This window comes from Cervus canadensis, chromosome 8 (genome assembly GCF_019320065.1).
Source record: "Cervus canadensis isolate Bull #8, Minnesota chromosome 8, ASM1932006v1, whole genome shotgun sequence".
Lineage (NCBI taxonomy): Eukaryota > Metazoa > Chordata > Mammalia > Artiodactyla > Cervidae > Cervus > Cervus canadensis.
The window spans coordinates 26,267,914-26,289,609 of NC_057393.1; the positions used below are offsets into that span (position 1 = coordinate 26,267,914).

General features: G+C 35.3%; 1 protein-coding gene across 2 annotated transcripts in view; it reads right to left on the bottom strand.

The window, feature by feature from the left end:
• SLK (STE20 like kinase) overlaps nucleotides 1-21,696 on the bottom strand; it is a 58,152-nt gene that overhangs the window by 13,782 nt on the left and 22,674 nt on the right. The window contains exons 5-13 of one of the 2 annotated variants that reach the window (XM_043475505.1): nucleotides 16,155-16,227; nucleotides 15,801-15,995; nucleotides 15,191-15,272; nucleotides 13,853-13,981; nucleotides 11,886-13,256; nucleotides 7,998-8,128; nucleotides 7,650-7,773; nucleotides 6,037-6,216; nucleotides 3,510-3,602 (exon numbers count right to left, since the gene is read on the bottom strand). In XM_043475505.1, coding sequence (XP_043331440.1) covers nucleotides 3,510-3,602; nucleotides 6,037-6,216; nucleotides 7,650-7,773; nucleotides 7,998-8,128; nucleotides 11,886-13,256; nucleotides 13,853-13,981; nucleotides 15,191-15,272; nucleotides 15,801-15,995; nucleotides 16,155-16,227 — 2,378 coding nt within the window. The remainder of the gene's footprint in view (nucleotides 1-3,509; nucleotides 3,603-6,036; nucleotides 6,217-7,649; nucleotides 7,774-7,997; nucleotides 8,129-11,885; nucleotides 13,257-13,852; nucleotides 13,982-15,190; nucleotides 15,273-15,800; nucleotides 15,996-16,154; nucleotides 16,228-21,696) is intronic. The other variant, XM_043475506.1, reaches the window with a different exon arrangement.

Sequence of the window (21,696 nt, forward strand, 5' to 3'; positions counted from 1 at the left end):
GAAATCACCACTTTTAACATGGCTTTTCTGACCATATCCATAATTAAAACATCTACATAAACATATAAGCAATCAAAACGTCACTTCACACAAAGATAAAAATCTAATCACAGCATTCATTCAATTTCTCACATGTGCAAAAACACAGAAAAAACGATTAGAAAGACATTTCTTGAAAAAAGATGAAAATCTCAGATTAAAATCTGTGGTGGAGTAGACAGAAAAAAGAACACTATAGTAGAAGTGTTCTAGTTACAGCTCTACCACTAATCCCTTTTGCAACTTTAGGCAAATCACTTAGTCTTCTGTGCTTCGATTTCTTCATCTGTAAAATGGGTACATTCCACCCCCATATTAGGGGGTTGGCAGTGAGAATTAAATGTGAAAACTCTTCAAAGAATACTGTACTATAAAGTTCATGTCGGGTTATTACTATTGACATTGTCATTTATCAATCTTCTAGATTTATAACAAATGAAACTAACAGTGAAAAGGCACATGTGAGCCAAAGAAAAGCAGGTAAAACAGAAGGCATCCTCCAGTAAGGCACGGGGGACTTACGTCCTGCATTTGGGCGTTGAAGACTGCACAAGATGACAACTGAAAAGACTGAATCATGACCTGAGCAACACCCTGTGGATCAGAATACAACGCGCCTCCCAGGTGAGAACAGAGCTGAATGACTTTGTAAATGGAAAGAATGATTATACAAACGCTGAGCTTCCTGAGGCCTGGAACTGGTCAGTTAACAAAAGGGCCTATAGAATGAAGGATTTGAACCAAATCAGTGGTTTCCAACCTCCAGTTTGCTGCTGTTGCTTTTTAAACCAGCTGAACTCTTTTAAAAAACTCGCCAAAAAAATCTGTTTATAAAACAGATGAAAAGTGGTACTGCTCTGGAAGTAGGGGTACAGAGCTCTACTGTTCTCATTTCTGAAGAATTCCCAATGTGCTTCTTCCAAACTCAACAGCTCCTAGGAGTACAGTCTGAAAACCACTGGACTAGATTATCAAATAAATTCTAGTTTCATGTCTATATGGTTATTATGCATAGTCTTTAAAAAGTTTAAAATATTAGACTCTGTAAAGTTATCAAGTGTTAGCATCTTCATCAAAAGCAGTAGCTAAATATAAATACTTTTGAAATCAGTTAATTACTAAATTTGTCATTAAATTTACAGAAAGAAATTTACTACTGATTTTAGCTTTAGTCGAAAATACAGGCTAGCATCTCACACTGTATGAAAAATTACCTACAAAGTTTTATTAAAGCACTATTAAAGCACTGGATCACCTGATTCATTCAACACTAAATTCTTACTCTCGATTCTATAAAGTCTGACATATTGTCTTCTGGAATTAAACTCCATATCCCTTTACAAGGGAAAACCAAATTGTTGTTATCTGGTGTGAAATCCGAATTATCCAAAAGTGGATGTGTTCCTCTTCCGCTATCAGTAAGACAGGGCTAACAAGCACTGGGCCAAGCCAGTGAGAGTTCGGACTCGGCACAGGTCAGGTGGCTTACATGTGAGAGGCAGGGTGACATGCTGGTTCAGTGCATGGAGGCAGACCTGCCTAGACGAGAATTCCAGCTCCACCATTAACCAAATGTGTGAGCCTGGAGAGTCATTCAACCTCCTGTGTTTTCGTTCCCTCACCTGTAGAATGAGGGACATACGAGTAACCACCTCCTCTGCTGTGAGGTTACGCGAGTGCATACAGGTGAAGTCAGTCTGTGACACACAGGAACCCTGTGTCTGCTAGCATCACCTTAACGACAGGCATGCCTTGGAGATACTGTAGGTTCACCTCTAGTCCATGCAATAAAGCAAAACACATGAATTATCTGGTTTCCCAAATACGTAAGTTATGTTTACACTATACTGTATTCTATTAAATAAAGTACGCAATAGCTTTGTCTGAAAAAAACAACATACATACCTGAATTAAAAAGTAGTTTATTGCTGAAAATGCTGACCATTACCTGACCCTTCAGTAAGTTGTAGTAGTAACATCAAATATTTTAGATCAGAGATCACCATAACAAATATAATAAAAAAGTTTGAAATACTGTGAGCATTACCAAAAGGTAACACAGAGACACGAAGCGAGCAAATACTGTTGGAAAAATGGTGCTGACAGACTTGCCTGATGCAGGGCTGCATTAACCTTCAATTTGGGGGTGGGGGGGAGACACAATACTGCAAAAGCACAAAGAAGCGAAGAACAATAAAAAGAGGTGTGCCTGTAGTAATTCCCCATACTAGGTTAAGACAAAACTTTGACTCAAAAGAAAAAAAAAAAACTAAATTTATTTAAATAGACGAGTTTTGTTAAAATTTTTAAATTTCAAGATATATTTCTTATTTTTCATGGTATCAAAATAACTCCTCGTTTGAAAAGATGGTGACAAGTAAATGACACTTTCAAATAAACTGCCCTGACAAAAAACAAAAAAAGAATTTTAATGGCAACGCACTGGTCACGGTCCCCAAATGTTTCTGTTGGCTTCTATATTCCTTTTCATGAATCTATAAAATTCAAATGGCTGGGAACCAACTTTTTAAATTACATAAAAACCCACATTAAAAAGGTAATTTAAAGCAACAAATAATAAATAATCCATGTCTCTTCTCCCTTTCATTAACATTTGTAACTACAAACTGAGCTCATTTCTCTCTTTGCCTCCAGGCTGAGTACAAACTTAATTAAAGAAAGATGATCCCAAGTATAAAAGACCTCGTAGAGTAATGTGAGGTAATTCTAGAAAACTCTGTTGAAAAATACCAATTTATCTAGTTTTGTAAAGAATTCATCCATTAACAGGTTCAGCCTTATCATAACCTAAAATCAAGTTTACTTAGGTGACAACTGTCTATTTTTGTAACTGCTAGATTCTGAATCAAAAAGAACATACTTAATATTTAAAATATGGTTTTAAGTAGCTTATATTGTTGAGTTTAATAGTAATAAATGTTTGATCTACCATTTAACATTATCATTTACCAGCTTGTGGAGTCTTATTTCCCTGACCAGAGATTGAACCCAGGACATAGTAGTGAAAGCCCAGAATCCTAACCACTAGGCCAACAGGGAATTCCCAAATTAATGGCCTTGTAATATGCATCCTTTTTGTATGCACAAAGCTTATATACTCACCCTCTATATTTTTCTGTCCTAAAAGTCTTCTATCAAACATTGACATTACCACTTAAAAATGTAAGCTTCCATCACGATTAAAATAAGAATACAGTGGATTATACATTAACATACACGTTTATTTCATCTGCAGTCAGCTTTCCAAACATTTCACTTAGTTTCATATTAGCAACTTAAATGTCACCATTAGTGTGAATTTAGTACTACATAAAGAATGCCCTGCGACCCTTTGAGGAGATGTCAACATCATATAATAAGTACAGAATTTACCCTTTTAACCATGGTTTATTGAGCTGTGAGAATAATGCCGCTTTCTGTTTTTAGTAGCATTAAGCTGCTGCTGTTACCTGAGCATGCTGGCTTTGTGCAAGCTCCTCTTTCCTGCGTTTCATGAGCTCTTTTCTCAGCTCTTTGGGTGCTCTCTCCACTTCATTTATAACCTACAGTGTATAAGCATGCAGGAGGTGGGGAAAAATACTTTCTCCACAGCAAGCATTTATGTGAGCAGACAAGCTACAAGTCAGATAAAGCTGTTAAAAAGTTCCTTTCAACATGCATTAGCACAGGTGTTAGTTTGAAGAAAAAGAATGAAAGGATAGAACATGCTTAATCATAGTGCAGAAAGGGACATTACACCATATAAAGGTTAATTAGCTGCTTAATTATCCCTACATATCATTCTCTCTTTAGATTCAAAGGTGATCAGTAAAGAATTACTCGCAGCACTGATGCTGAACTAAAGGTGATAAACCCAACTGACCTTGAAAGATCATAAAATTATAGACATATCTATTGACATTATCTATTGACACTGTTTGATATACTGGATATAAGGAAAACTAACGGCATTCATTTATAAAACTACAACATTTCATGATTGGCTTGATAAAACCAATGAGATAATTCTAAATGAAATCCACTTAATGAGAACAAAAGAAAAACAATGATAAGCCTTAGAATAACACAAAGGAGAAATAAATGGACACTTAAGTTTTCTTTTTTTATAAAACACCATTTTATACATGGTGTAATAAAAATGAACATATTTGACAACTTTGGGGTCAAATTAAAATAACATTCTCCTTTGCTGATAAATTAAGCCAAAATCAATTGTCAACTTTAAAATCTGTAATATAAGCCCTCAAAAAATAAGTTTAGTATGCTATGATTTATTATACCAGATAAAGTATACTATAAAATAAAGTGTATTTTAGAGCTCCTTCTCTTAATCACTTCAAAATCCAAGATGTGTATTCCACCTAAGAACAAATCTGTAATCCAACTATGAAAGACAATCATGTGTTTATAAGTAGAAGCACCAAAAGCAACCAGATTCCAAATCACCACATGCCATTTATGGTCTGTGAAAGAGACTGATTTTGATTTAACAAGTGTATTTAAAATTTTCCATCAGTAATCTCTCATGAAACCAAATCACCATTAAAAAGAAGAGACTCCCCAAATGCAAGAAGTTTAGCAACAAGGAAAAAAATACATAATTATTTAAAATATGCATGCAACGATCTCAAACACGTTCGATGGCTAAACCTCTCCTACTCCAAAACAGTAACTAGAAACATTTTTCTCTCTAAAATTAAATCATATATTTACCTACAAAATTTTTAAAATTTAATCTGATATTAGAAAACAACCTTTTAATAAAAACTATCCATCTATCCATGGTTTCAAGAAATATTAACATTTGGTCTCAGTAAAGTCATACATCATGGTATATAAAGCAATCCTATATGAAATAAAATAAACAGTAACAAACCAGTAATTTTTAGAAACGGAAACCACATCAAATGGCTATATAACATTTCACTCATCTTTACCTAGAGAAATCAAAGAATGTACTATTAATATTTGATTCTATCCTTTTAAAACCAGATCCTGAAGTTCAGCAATATGATATTCCATTTTCTGCATTTCATTGTTAAAAATCAATGAATCTGAGTATTGGGGATATGCAACAAAAATGAAAATGTATTCACTAGTTTGGCTGATGTTAGTTTGCTCCAAAACTAATTAATCTGATCATAATATTGTCCAAGGGGTCTTTTATATCATTAAAAGATAAATTCTCCTACACTAAAGGGACAGAATAAATTATAAAATTATCTCTCAAAACTGCTAATATGTAAAAGTTCTCTTAGTTTTATTTTAATTTGGGAAGAAAAAGACACACTAATACAATATGTAAATCCTCTTTCTGAAACAATGACAATCTTTCATAGTAAATAATACCATACAACAGATTCTATGACAATATGGAACAGTTTCAGGAAAAATGAAAAAATTCCTTCTAGTCAAATGACTTTACAGATATTTTCCACCTGTGATTCTTCAAAGTATCTCACAATTTGATAAACTTGGAGATATTATTTCAAATTTCAGGTTATTCAGCTTTTGTTTGGACACAGTATCTGAGAAAGGTACTCAAGATAATCAGGAAAAAATAATTTTTAAGCATGAATTAAATACTGCAAATAAATACTAAATTGAAATACTGTTGCCACCTGCAAATAGATCATAGCATGTTTTCTTGAAAAAACATCACTATGTCAGGACTTAAATGTTGCATTAATAAAGGAGGAATGATAGGTTAAACGGAAAATGGATTAGACTCAATTTGAAGTCTTGATTCAAGGGTTAGCTGGATATTTACTGTGTGTTTGTGAACTTGAAAAGGTCATTAAAACCTTTTCTACTCCAGTTTTTTTGGCAGTAAAATTAGGTAACATCTGGCCTTACTGCTACCCTACATGACTGCTGGGAAGACTGAAAAAAAAAAAAAATGAGTCCCACTTAACTAACAAGTATTATTCTTTATTCCTTAAACACGTGTACACTGAAAAGGGTAGTTACACTTACCTCCTTCTTTCGGTTCTTTAACATATTCTGAAATTTGGACAACTCTTTTTCTTGTTCACCTTTAATGCGTTTGGCTTCATCTCGTAAGCGATTCGTGTGTTCCTGTTCTAGACGTTCAATAGTCTGTTTCTGCTGTTTTTCTAGATTTTCAATCTCCTGATCATATTGTCGTTTCTTGCTCTGTAAAATGATGTAGTTCAAGATCATTTAACATTAACGCTCATATCAACTTATTATACTGAAAATGTTTACTAAGAGCACATATTGATAACTGGCATTTAAACTTAGTGATAAAATATGTACCCTCTGCAATACTGAACAAGTCAAATTCACTAAAATATGTTTTTAGAATTTTCCAAAAAGATGAGCATTTTCATTTTTCTCTAATAAGGAAAATACTTTTTTCTATTATGTAGGTATAGAATACTCAAAAATTATATCCAGAAGAATATCCAATTGCTATGAAATACTAAAGTAAGAAAAATTTCAATATTTTTCCTATACGATTTTTGATATATCAAAGGTCATATTTGAAGTCTATTTTAAAAACATACCATTACTTGTCATTTTCAGACTTACTCTTCCTCATCAAGAGTCTTAAAATAAACGTCCTATTTCACTGAAACAAATCTTTTAGAATTTTAAAGCTATTCTCTCAACAAAAGATTCCTGTTTATATAATACTTGAGTAAGACTGCAATTTTAGACATAGGTACTTATTTGTAAACTGTTTTCTTTTGAAAAATTAAAAAGCAAAATATTTTGGAAAATATAGGGAGAGGAGAAACACAGTTTTTGTAAGGTCCTGAAAAAACAGAATATACTGTAAAAATACTCAATGAAAACAAAAGCTCATTATTTCCTTAGGAATTCTCAGTTAGGACCCAACAAATGAAATCAGCAATGCCAAACTTCACACAAAACAATCCTTACCACTTAAAATTATAAAACATAAGAACTATAATCAATCATGAATCCTATAACATTTCAAATGATTCTTTTTTCTAACCTACATTAAGCTAGATGTTCAACATAAGTTATTGAAATTTTATATCACATTAACAATTCCTTTCCCAACTTTGGACACAAAGTAAAAATTTAAAGACTCAGTGACAATTACCCTTGACAAGTCAGCACTAACTTCTCTAGCAGCTGTGAAAAGGGATGTGGAAACTTAACTGTAGTAGCCAGAGAAGTAAGCATATTTTGAAAAATCCCCCAAGAAGTTCTAACACTCAACCAATTTTAAAGACAACTGCTCTGGAGTAGCTTAAAATCTTGGATTCTGAGAGGTAAAATTTTAGCAATAAAAAGTTGTCCAGCTACAGAAATTTGCAAACCATCTATTAGCTTCATGATTCCAGGTTTTCATGACAGATCTTAATCAAGAAAAATGAAGACACCCAACACGCTGTAAGTCAGGCAAACAGCCAAAAACAGGAAGAAAAGAAAAAGAAAACATCTACAACACCAAAGAGACAAAGGCCAAAAACATATCACAAAGCCAGAGAAACCTAGTAAACAGAGAAGACGTTCTAAAATCTTTCAGCAGTGAATTTTTTAGGCAGTAAGTTTCCTGATGAACAAAACGGCACAGAATGCCAAGACTTTACCACCATCTCCTGCTCAAAGCGTCGGAAGATCTGCTCTCGCTGTTGCTGCAGTTTGCCGTTGAGCTGCTGTTGGGCTCTCTGTTCTTCTTTTTGAAGAAATCTTAATTCCCGAAGTTCCTGACGTCTGATAAAATTTAATAGTGACAACAGAAAAAGAGGAGTAAAAATCACGCCATTGAGCTAATGCTTTACAAGAAGAAACTTGAAAACTAACATTTTCTTCCAATGGAAAAGTAATAAAACAATAACCCAAAACTAACCAAGACTACTCGTTTCTCTCTTCTTCAGACTCTGCAGAGACCTGAGAAGTCACAAAACCAGATGAAATCATGCTGTTTCTCTACTCACCTAAGAAACCTCAATTCTTCGGTTTTGGAGTCACTATCAGTAACTATCTTTGATGTTGTTACACTTACTTCTACACCATCAACAACAAATTTGCGTGTTTTCTTCAATGTTTTCTTTTGTCTTCTTGTTTCCTGAGGAAGATTTTATTTCAGTTAGGCGTTATATGGGGAATACTAGAGAAGGAAAACATATTCTTAAAAAAACAAAAACAAGAAACGGAACTAACTGCTATGAAGACTACACATACATATAGATTCAATGCAATCTCTATCAAGCTACCAACGGTAATCTTCACAGAACTAGAACAAATAATTTCACAATTTGTATGGAAATACAAAAAACCTCGAATAGCCAAAGCAATCTTGAGAGAGAAGAATGGAACTGGAGGAATCAACCTGCCTGACTTCAGACTCTACTACAAAGCCACAGTCATCAAGACAGTATGGTACTGGCACAAAGACAGAAATATAGATCAATGGAACAAAATAGAAAGCCCAGAGATAAATCCACGACCTATGGACACTTATCTTCGACAAAGGAGGCAAGGATATACAATGGAAAAAGACAATCTCTTTAACAAGTGGTGCTGGGAAAACTGGTCAACCACTTGTAAAAGAATGAAACTAGAACACTTTCTAACACCATACACAAAAATAAACTCAAAATGGATTAAAGATCTAAATGTAAGACCAGAAACTATAAAACTCCTAGAGGAGAACATAGGCAAAACACTCTCCGACATAAATCACAGCAGGATCCTCTATGACCCACCTCCCAGAATATTGGAAATAAAAGCAAAAATAAACAAATGGGACCTAATGAAACTTAAAAGCTTTTGCACAACAAAGGAAACTATAAGCAAGGTGAAAAGACAACCTTCAGAATGGGAGAAAATAATAGCAAATGAAGCAACAGACAAAGGATTAATCTCAAAAATATACAAGCAACTCCTGCAGCTCAATTCCAGAAAAATAAATGACCCAATCAAAAAATGGGCCAAAGAACTAAACAGACATTTCTCCAAAGAAGACATACAGATGGCTAACAAACACATGAAAAGATGCTCAACATCACTCATTATCAGAGAAATGCAAATCAAAACCACAATGAGGTACCATTACACACCAGTCAGGATGGCTGCTATCCAAAAGTCTACAAGCAATAAATGCTGGAGAGGGTGTGGAGAAAAGGGAACCCTCTTACACTGTTGGTGGGAATGCAAACTAGTACAGCCGCTATGGAGAAGAGTGTGGAGATTTCTTAAAAAACTGGAAATAGAACTGCCATATGACCCAGCAATCCCACTTCTGGGCATACACACCGAGGAAACCAGATCTGAAAGAGACACGTGCACCCCAATGTTCATTGCAGCACTGTTTATAATAGCCAGGACATGGAAGCAACCTAGATGCCCATCAGCAGACGAATGGGTAAGGAAGCTGTGGTACATACACACCATGGAATATTACTCAGCCATTAAAAAGAATTCATTTGAATCAGTTCTAATGAGATGGATGAAACTGGAGGCCATTATACAGAGTGAAGTAAGGCCAGAAAGATAAAGACCAATACAGTATACTAACACATATATATGGAATTTAGAAAGATGGTAATGATAACCCTATATGCAAAACAGAAAAAGAGACACAGATGTTACAGAATGGACTTTTGGACTCTGTAGGAGAAGGCGAGGGTGGGATGTTCTGAGAGAATAGCATTGAAACAAGTATACTATAAAGGGTGAAAAAGATCACCAGCCCTGTTGCATGAGACAAGTGCTTAGGGCTGGTGCACTGGGAAGACCCAGAGGGATCAGGTAGAGAGGGAGGCGGGAGGGGGGATCGGGATGGGGAACACATGTAAATCCACGACTGATTCATATCAATCTATGGCAAAAATCACTACAATATTGTAAAGTAATTAGCCTCCAACTAATAAAAATAAATGGGGAAAAAAAAAAAAACTACACATACAAAGCTGAACAGAAAGCAATAAGACATCTCTGAAACCAACTATACCAAATACACCTCATCTGATTTTCACACTTTACAGATGAAATCAATCTTTTTCAAGTGAAATTATGCATTTTGACGATATGCATGTATAATTTTTATGATACCACATCACAATTAGGCACAAGTGGTAATGACCAATTCACAAAAATGAGTAATTAGTACAATCTTTACATGTTAACCATCCTTTTTTCCTCTTTTTACCTTATAGGTTCTCAGACACCTTTGTTTTTCTGTTTCAGAAACACTTACAAAGCCATTAAAAATGATTTTCTGGGGCGCATCCCTCAAAAGAATCTAAATCAGCAAGTCTCAAAAGGCTGAGGCTTTTATTTTGAAAAGGCTCTCAGATAACCTTAAAACACTGCCACAACTGAGATTCAAAATTCATTTAATCAACAACAATAATATCACCAGCCCTCCTCCATTTCAGGGTCAGAGGTGGAGGAGTGATTTTAGAGTTACTAGAAAGACAGCACCTCCACCATACCACCCAAAGTACCAGATCTGCCAGCTAGCTACTGCCTGAAACTCTTTATCAAGACCAAACTCTTCATTCCTCAGCTGGTATCCAAATGTCTTTTAAAGGCAAAGAGAAATAACAGAAGTATGTAACACTGCTATAAACACATCTTGGTACACATGTAAATACTGAGAACAGATAATTACTTCGTTGTGATAGGTGGAAATGGTTAGAAAGCAGAGGGATCAAAAGGAGAATGTGAAAATACTACATTTAAAAGGCATTAGAATTTTTAAGTTGGTCTTTGGCACTTTGCAGTCTTCACCCTCTTACTGTTCTACTCTCTAGGTTTCCAGTATCCTCACACTGCTCTCCCCTAAGCTCTGGACTATGGCCACCCTATCCAGACATCTTCTAAAACCTAAAGTGGGCATGCTCCAAAATTAAGCTACCTCCCTGGAACCTCCACATTTTCCATTTCTTCAGTTCCTACACATCCACAATTAATGTCACCTTAATTCTTATAGAAATATTTGCCTTTTTTTTTTTTGGAAAGGCTAACTGTAACTATTAAGTCTATAAATGAACTTCAGAAAAGTGGAATTTCAGGCACTGAAACAAAATAAACTGAAAACTGAAGACCATCTAGGCAATACATGTAGTAATAACCTGGGGCAGATAGGCAGGCGGATCAGTCATGCCTTGGAGTCCTACCCTAAGGTACAGTTCTAAGTTCCTGCTTTTCTGCCACCTGTCGATCCAGAGTCTCTAAGCAGTCCCTGGCTCACTTGTATCAGAATTCCATGGGATCTTTTGTTACAAACACTGATTTTCTGGCCTCACTCCATACTTCTACATGGCTCTCCCTAATGGTTACCTTTTTAAGCACACTCAGATTGGAGAATTATGCTCTAACAGCTCCAAGTATTCTGGGTTTTAGTGTTTGGTTTGGTTTTCCCACAATGATTTACACGGCAGTAGAAATGGCTATGACTGAGGAGTTAAGGGTGGTCATCTGCATGGCCAGTAGTAAATCAAGGGATGTTTAAATCCTAAACATTCTTTAAAAGAGATCATTCTTATAAGCCCTCTATTCTTTCATTTTTACTGATTCTTGCTAAAATTATACCAAGAGATATGCAGCAGGAAAACCCAAATTCCAGTAAGCAACTTATTATACTATTTATATAGAGTTGGCAAAAATAGGTAGGTACTACCAAAAAATTTAACGATTACATGCAGAATCTCTCTAGTTTTTTTTTTAATTGATTGCTCTCATAGCCCTGAAGAATTTTACAGGGTTAATACTATGCTGATTTAGTGTTGCTTTGTTTGAAAGTCATCAGTTTTACATAAACTCTCAACTGCCAAAATGACAAAGAAAAATCCAAACAAGGACCCATATACACTTACTTGTAAAGATATTGATCCACTGTCTTTAGTTTTGCTTAGGAAGCTAGAGATGGATAGATTCAAGTCAATGCTGCTATTATCAGCAGTGGAACCAGTGCCTGAATCAGTATCATTTTCCTTTTGACTCTCAGATTCTGGTAACATGGTTTCAGTTTTTGATAAAGCACCTATTTCTCCTTTATTTTCTGCATCTTCAGGATTGATGTTAATACTGGGTATTGGAACAGGCTGAGGTTCAGTGGGCTGTGAAGCGGCAGTAACTTGAGGTTCTGCTTTAACTGGTACGTTACATGGAATATCTTTTTGCTCTGTGTCCATCTGAGTAGTGGCTTTATGAACATCCGGAGTTTCCCTTTCTAAAGCTTTCTGGTCAGTATCGGTCACTACACTTCTGACCTCTGTTCCTTCAGTGCCACTTGATTCAGTAATCTCAACTTCATTTGTCCTGACTTCCTCACTAGTCTCCAATGTGTTCTCTGAACTGCTGATTAGCTGTTCCTCACCTTTACCGTCTAGAGATTTTTTGTCTGTCTCATTAGTTTCAACTCTTTCTTCAATAGAAACTTTCTCAATACCACCAGCCTCAGGACCCTCTGTGGACTTGATCGCTAATGTCTGGCCTACATCACCCACTTCTTTCCCATCACTATGCTGAGCATCCTCAGCACTGTTCTCAGTTGCCCTCTGAGCAACATCTTCTGCCTCATTTGTACCCATCACTTTGCTTGTATCACTGATTGTATCTTTTTCAGTTTTGTCCTCTTTTCCCAATTTCTCTTGGGTATCTTCCTTTGTAAACTCAACTTCATTTCCAATTGCCTGAATATCTGCCTCTTTTTCTCCAGTCTCTTCAGAAACTAAATCCATTGCTTGGACAGTAGTATCTTCAATTTCTTCAGATTTCATAAACTTATTTTCAAATATCTGCTGCTTTTCCTGATCTGTTTCTTCTTCAGGTTTCAGATTCTGTTCAGTATTTGTTTCTGAAGTTATCATTATGTTATTTTCCTTTCCTTTACTGACTGAATTAATGTCCACTGCCTCATGGTCTTCTGTGTCAGGAAGATTTTCAAGCTTGGGTCTCTTCTCTTCTCTTCCATTTTCCTCAATTACTGCTGCTTTATTATGAAGTTCAGCCATAGCTTCTAAATGAGTATCATTAACATGTTCATCAGGGCCCACCACAACCTTTTCAGGTTCATCACCGGTGGGTTTTTCAATAAGAATTTTACTGTTAAATTTATCTTCAGAAGTATTACGTTCTGTTTTTTCTGAGACAGATTCCAAAATACAAGCATTTTGTGAAAGCTTATCTTCTTCAGAGCTGGCAATACTCAGGTCAGAGGAGGCACGCTTGCTGGCAGGTATTGGCTAAAAAAGATTTTATACAGTTGTTAGTGTTAAAAACGTAATTTCAAGATGGTGACCAAAACAATATTTCATATATATGTGTGTATATATATAAATGATGAATTCATATATATAGATTTAATATTTTTATTCAGTAAAATTTGATAAAATTATAAAAATAATTTAAAGAGCTGACAAATCTTCACATAATAAATATGACAAAAATGGATAGCAAGGCGCAAACTTGAAAGCAAGGAGCAAACTTAATAAATCTTCACTTCTAAATTAAAGGTTTTTGTATTGCTACCCAATAAACTGGGCTTCCTTGGTAGTTCCATAGTAAAGAATCCACCTGCCAATGCAGGAGACACAGGTTTGATCCCTGGGTTGGGAAGACCCTTGGAGAAGGAGATGGCAACCCACTCCAGTATTCTTGCCTGGGAAATCCCAGAGAGAGAAGCCTCATGGGTTACAGTCCATGGGGTTGCCAAAGAGTTGGACATGACTTAACAACTAAACAACAACCCAATCAATTAATTCTTAGACATACGTGCAATCGTAACTCAAAACTCAACTCTAAAAATTACCAAAACACAATTTCCTTTTTAAATACTGACCAGAGAATTTTCTGTTTCCTCATCATCATCCTCCTCTTTGCCATCTTCAACTTCTTCTGTAACTTCAGCCTTCGCCTCTGCGATCAACTCCCGAATTGGTTTGTTGGAATCAACGGTCACAAAAGGATGCTGTTTGATCATTAAAAAGAGCACACTCAGTAACAACTGAAATGCTTATGGAGTGAGTTTGATATATAAAACACATTATGTGGTAAAAACACTGACATGTAAATAGGAAAAATACAAACAACTTCAGATGATAGTACATCTGGGATAAGACGGCGGGGAAGGAAACTGAACAGGAATAGGGGCTGCCTGCAACTCTATCTGCACATGTTTTTTAAGAATCTGAAAGAAATATGTCAGAAATGATAACACATTACTTCTGGGTAATAGGTTCATGTACTCTGCTGTATGTCTGAAAATTTCATAACCTAAAATCTAAATTAAAATTAAACCAAGTTGCAAATACATTACTAGTTCTTAAAAAGTAATAGTATGCTTACATCTCACACAAAACCTCAATAAAATAATTACAAAAAGCTTTAGAGTTCTGTTAAAAGTGTCTATAAACACCTGTTTTTTTTTTTACATGGTTCTAATGTCTTTAAGAGTAAGAAGATATTTTATTCATCTCTGTACTCTGCACTTAGCGTTTGTCACAGACTAAGGCCTTCCAGTGTGGAGGAAGTGAAACAAGAGAAAATGCATTTCAAGGTTATACATGTTGTACAGACAGAAAGGCAATTTTTCTTGCTTCTCCCTCCAGATAAATAGCAACCCGAAAAACTATAATGGAGGAGTTGTACAATAACTCAACCTAACAGTAACTGCTTCAAGATTTGTCATTCTACTTGTCTATCTGTACCATTGTTTGACAAAATTTTATTTCATATATTACAAACAAAATTAAAGTCTTGCTATAAAACAAAATTATTCAATCACTTAAACACCATTTTTTCTTAAAGTTAGCAATATTTACTGAACATTTACCCTCATTGTAAGAGACACTAAAAAGAAAATTAGCTCACGGCCCCTGTCACCAAGGTGCTTGTTTGCTAGTAATGGAGAAACTGAATGGAAGTGATTGACAAAGTGGAAATAACTCAACAAAATGAAAAAAACACAAACTGAATCAGAAAAGCATAGGAGAAATTACTTAAAAGCTAAATAAATGCCTCTTAGTAAGGGGAGCACATGTTTATAAAGTAAATGTTACCTACTACAATATATCTTGTGTTTGCACAGGAAAATTGAAAGAATCTGAATCCGTATTCATCTTAAAGAGATGTTACAACAGTTATATGGTTTGCCACTGTCATACTACTCTTATTTTACCTGCAGTAGCTGAGATGTAGTCCACCTGGAATCCACATTCTTTTCCAAGCATTTCTTTAGAAAGTCCTTAAAATTTGAAGACCTTCGAAATAAAATTTTAATAAAGACATTCTATTATCTTTTCTTGTTATTAAAATCGAAACTATGAGAAACCATGGTTAAGTTCTATCATGTATGTAATAGTAGTAACAACATAAAACTAGTTCATGAGAATATTAATATTCATAAGTCATTCATTTATAAATACAAGTCACACATATGTAAGCAGACTTATAGTTTTAAGTCATTGAGATACAGTCAAATGTTCATAAGAAAGCTAAAAATCACAAAAATTCTTCCATTATATTAAACTCCACAAATAAAGATCACATATATGCCTCAGCTTCTCACAGAAAATATTTTTTTCATGTAGAACTCCAATCACTGCTATTTTCAAATTGAAGGGAAAGTTAATTATAAGAGTTTATATGATCCTTAAGTCTCAAAAATACACCAGTATCAGTTTTCTATTTCATACAACCATGTATCTAAGTTTAAATACCCTTGGAAAGCTGGAAGAACAAAGCTTCAAATTTTGCTTCTTAAAAAGTTTTGTTTAGGAATATTTTACCATTTTGATGGCTGTGCTAATGTAGGGGGCTCAGATTTTGCTATTTTTAGCAGCACTCTCATTGGATTTAATTCATGATGAGGTGGTTCTATCTCAGCCATTTCTATTAAAGTGATACCCAGGGACCAAACGTCAGCTTTGTAGTCATAGGGTCTGTCCTTTGATGTTTCACACATGACTACCTCAGGAGCCATCCTATGAAGACAGAGAATCGAAAATTAAGATGTTTAACTTAAAACGGTGATCACAAACCACATAAAAGACAAGACAGTATAATCAAACATGTGGACAAAATTAACATATAATAACTCCTGACATAACAAATGCAGCAAATCCGTAAAACTGAATACATACCAATAGGGTGTGCCAATAAAGGAATCTCTCCTTTGAATTGTCCTTGTGTTTTTAGCTGATACTCCAAAATCCGCTTGAAACAAATAACCATACAAAAGTATTACTGATAGTTTTTAAGCAAAGTTTGCTATATTCAACTTAAGAGAAAAGCATATCCAGTCTTTAATAAGACCACTGTTACTAAAGGGTAAGCAAAATAGAACTGGAGTGGCAACCCATTCCAATATTCTTGCCTGGAGAATCCCCATGGACAGGGGAGCAGGCTACCATCCATGGGGTCAGAAAGAGTTACACATGGCTGAGCAACTAAGCACATTGTCAACTCAGTATTTACTCCATTTCAGGGTTTTCTGAGAGCCCATTAACAGTCTTTTTAACTTTTTTTTCCCTCAGAACAGGACTGGGAAAGGAGGTTCAAAACCAGACCTAAACCACAAATGTCCACTGCCAACAGTCATGCCTCCCTAAGTACTCTTATGAGCAGGCGGTAAACTAAGGAGGGACAAGAAGCACCTGCATTCTTGTGCAAGGGGGGAAACTAAGGTCATTATTAAGTACTTTACAGTTCTACTTACAATAACGTGGCAGATATATGTTGGTCTGTTAAAATAGCATTTTACATATTTATTCCCATTTGCAAGAATGTGATCTGATAATAAAAATTTGGTTATTGTAATGTATATATGGCTCCTGAGGATGCTACGGTTCTATAATATCTGTGTATACTTAATACAATGTCACAGACATGGAAGATATTCTGTATGTATGAATTAATGAAATAAAGTGCAATTATTTCAAATGCCAACCAACACAAAACTATTTCAGCATCCTAAATCTTCAAAAATATACTTATTTTTAATGGCATGTATTATTTTACACAAAAGTATATTCCTGTATTCAAATAAGATTTTAGAACACTTATAGAAAACATGCACCAAAAATGGATCAAATTATACTATTTCAAAACAAGCTACAAGACTCTAAAATATAAGACATAAAAAAGTAACATATATCAGAATTTTAAAACTCATGAATGAGGTGACAGAACACAAGAGACATTAGAAATAAAAAATCATTTTAGAAACAAAGACTAAACTAGGAGAAATGCAAGAGCAAATAAACACAACGAATTCACACCCACTATCACTTCACACCCATTAGGATGGTTATCATCAAAAATACAGAAAATAACAAGTGCTGGGAAGGAGGTGGAAAAATTGGAACCCCTGTGCATTGCTATGGAAATGTAAATTGGTGCAACCACTGTGGAAAATGGTATGATGGTTCCTCAAAAAATTAACATAGAATTATCATACAGTCTGGGTATCTGCCCAAAAGAAATGAAAGCAGGAACTCAAACAGATATTGTACACCCATGTTCATAACAGCATTATTCACAGAAGCCCAAAGGTGGAAGCAACCAAAGTGTCCATCAATGGATGAATGAATAAGTCAAACGTGGTGTATACATATGCTGATATATTATTATATAATTATATATTATTATATAAAGCAGAATATTATTCAGCCTTAAAAAGGAAGACAATTAACATATGAATTTGAATAGGACATATGTAGGAATTCAGGAGAGCCTTGCTCTGTCCTTTGGAAAGGCCTAGAATGAAGGCTAGTCCAGAAACTATAAGCATACCTAACACTCAGACTGTGATCTTAAAATACCATGTCCTACTAAATGAAAGAATACAAAACCACGCAGACTCTTGCCAAAAAGTCTTTCAATTTATCTGCAAATTGAGGGAAATATAGAGAATATATCTGCAAATATAGGGAAATTCCTTACTGAACTCATCAGGAGTATACAGTCAGCAAAATGCAAGATAAGAGAAACTACAGGTCCAGCAGCTCAAGTCCCACAGACGAGTGTTTCTCAACTTCTTTTTTTACCTCTCCTAAAGAGCCTTTTTAGGCATTTTTCCCCAATCCTCTCTCTCCTCATGAAATTTTAATGTCACAGATATACTGTATATGTTCATGCACTATCACTGGGCCTTTGGAGGGTCACAACCATGGTAATACTAAGATTTTCTTTCTATCTTTGAGAAAGCATGCCATGAAAATGCATGCCACAGATAAAACATAAAGAAAAGAAAGGAATGGTGGGGAGGGGGTTGGGGGGGTATGACCCATAAATTAAGAGACTTAAAAGAAAAAGCAGGTTTTAAACATGGACAAGTCTAAACGCTACAGTCTAGAGATGAACATTGGGTGATAGAGCCATAAAGAAACACAGGGAAGTGATTACTATACAGGTTAGTATACAGGTTACCCGTGGAGAAAAGGACAGTGACTGAGATGAGGCGCATGATACAGCTCCTAAGGTGCCTGACATACTTCTATTTCTTTATCTAAGTAGTGATTACAAAGCTATTGTGTACAGAGCTACAAGTCAACAAGCTACACAACTCTTAATGTGGTTTCCTGCATCTGTATTTATTTCTCAGAAAAAAAATTAAAATTTAGTAGTATATCAAAGTATACCTGCTTAGAGCTAACACCTATCTTACTCAAACTCTTCCAGAAAATTGCAGAAGGCGGCAAACTTCCAAACTCATTCTATGAGGCCACCATCACCCTAATACCAAAACCAGACAAAGATGCCACTAAAAAAGAAAACTACAGGCCAATGTCACTGATAAACATAGATGCAAAAATCCTTAACAAAATTCTAGCAAACAGAATCCAACAACATATTAAAAAGATCATACATCATGACCAAGTGGGCTTTATCCCAGGAATGCAAGGATTCTTTAATATCCACAAATCAATGTAATACACCACATTAACAAATTGAAAGATAAAAACCATATGATTATCTCAATAGAAGCAGAAAAAGCCTTTGACAAAATTCAACATCCATTTATGATAAAAAAAACTCTCCAGAAAGCAGGAATAGAAGGAACATACCTCAACATAATAAAAGCTATATATGACAAACCCACAGCAAACATTATCCTCAATGGTGAAAAATTGAAAACATTTCCCTTAAAGTCAGGAACAAGACAAGGGTGCCCACTCTCACCACTACTATTCAACATAGTTTTGGAAGTGTTGGCCATAGCAATCAGAGCAGAAAAAGAAATAAAAGGAATCCAGATAGGAAAAGAAGAAGTAAAACTCTCACTGTTTGCAGATGACATGATCCTCTACATAGAAAACCCTAAAGACTCTACCAGAAAATTACTAGAGCTAATCAATGAATATAGTAAAGTTGCAGGATATAAAATTAACACACAGAAATCCCTTGCATTCCTATACACTAACAATGAGAAAACAGAAAGAGAAATTAAGGAAACAATACCATTCACCATTGCAACAAAAAGAATAAAATACTTAGGAGTATATCTACCTAAAGAAACAAAAGACCTATACATAGAAAACTATAAAACACTGATGAAAGAAATCAAAGAGGACACAAACAGATGGAGAAACATACCGTGTTCATGAATTGGAAGAATCAATATTGTCAAAATGGCTATACTACCCAAAGCAATCTATAGACTCAATACAATCCCTATCAAGCTACCAACGGTATTTTTCACAGAACTAGAAAAAATAATTTCACAATTTGTATGGAAATACAAAAAACCTCGAATAGCCAAAGCAACCTTGAGAAAGAAGAATGGAACTGGAGGAATCAACCTGCCTGACTTCAGACTCGACTACAAAGCCACAGTCATCAAGACAGTATGGTACTGGCACAAAGACAGAAATATAGATCAATGGAACAAAACAGAAAGCCCAGAGATAAATCCACGTACCTATGGACACCTTATCTTCGACAAAGGAGGCAAGGATATACAATGGAAAAAAGACAATCTCTTTAACAAGTGTTGCTGGGAAAACTGGTCAACCACTTGTAAAAGAATGAAACTAGAACACTTTCTAACACCATACACAAAAATAAACTCAAAATGGATTAAAGATCTAAATGTAAGACCAGAAACTATAAAACTCCTAGAGGAGAACATAGGCAAAACACTCTCCGACATAAATCACAGCAAGATCCTCTATGACCCACCTCACAGAATATTGGAAATAAAAGCAAAACTAAACAAATGGGACCTAATGAAACTTAAAAGCTTTTGCACAACAAAGGAAACTATAAGCAAGGTGAAAAGACAACCTTCAGAATGGGAGAAAATAATAGCAAATGAAGCAACAAAGGATTAATCTCAAAAATATACAAGCAACTCCTGCAGCTCAATTCCAGAAAAATAAATGACCCAATCAAAAAATGGGCCAAAGAACTAAACAGACATTTCTCCAAAGAAGACATACAGATGGCTAACAAAACACATGAAAAGATGCTCAACATCACTCATTATCAGAGAAATGCAAATCAAAACCACAATGAGGTACCATTACACGCCAGTCAGGATGGCTGCTATCCAAAAGTCTACAAGCAATAAATGCTGGAGAGGGTGTGGAGAAAAGGGAACCCTCTTACACTGTTGGTGGGAATGCAAACTAATACAGCCACTATGGAGAAAGTGTGGAGATTCCTTAAAAAACTGGAAATAGAACTGCCATATGACCCAGCAATCCCACTCCTGGGCATACACACTGAGGAAACTAGATCTGAAAGAGACACGTGCACCCCAATGTTCATCACAGCACTGTTTATAATAGCCAGGACATGGAAGCAACCTAGATGCCCATCAGCAGACGAACGGACAAGGAAGCTATGGTACATACACACCATGGAATATTACTCAGCCATTAAAAAGAATTCATTTGAATCAGTTCTAATGAGATGGATGAAACTGGAGGCTATTATACAGAGTGAAGTAAGGCCAGAAAGATAAATACCAATATAGTATACTATTGCATATATATGGAATTTAAAAAGATGGTAACGATAACCCTATATGCAAAATGGAAAAAGAGACACAGATGTACAGAATGGACTTTTGGACTCTGTGGGAGAAGGCGAGGGTGGGACGTTCTGAGAGAACAGCATTGAAGCAAGTATACTGTCAAGGGTGAAATAGATCACCAGCCCAGGTTGGATGCATGAGACAAGTGCTCAGCGCTGGTGCACTGGGAAGACTCAGAGGGATGGGATGGAGAGGGAGGTGGGAGGGGGGATCGGGATGGGGAACACATGTAAATCCATGGCTGATGCATGTCAATGTATGGCAAAAACCACTACTATAGTAAAGTTATTAGCCTCCGTATGGCAAAAACCACTACTATATTGTAAAGTAATTAGCCTCCAACTAATAAAAATAAATGAAAAAAAAAAAGTATACCTGCTTAGAGGTCATGACAAAGTAAAGTGAACTATGATCACTGGTATCAGCATGGCCATTGGATATATTTTGTCCTTTTAATATCTGTCCAAAATACTCAAATTTAGGCTTCCTCACCAGAGTTTTTTTTTTTAATTCATGTCTTGGAGATACTTAAAAACGACTGTATCCTCTATCTGTATGTGTATATATGAAATTCATTAATTTTCCATCTAAAGTCTCTATCTATTCCTCCTTATGAAATTATCATTTATTCCCTCAATGGAAAA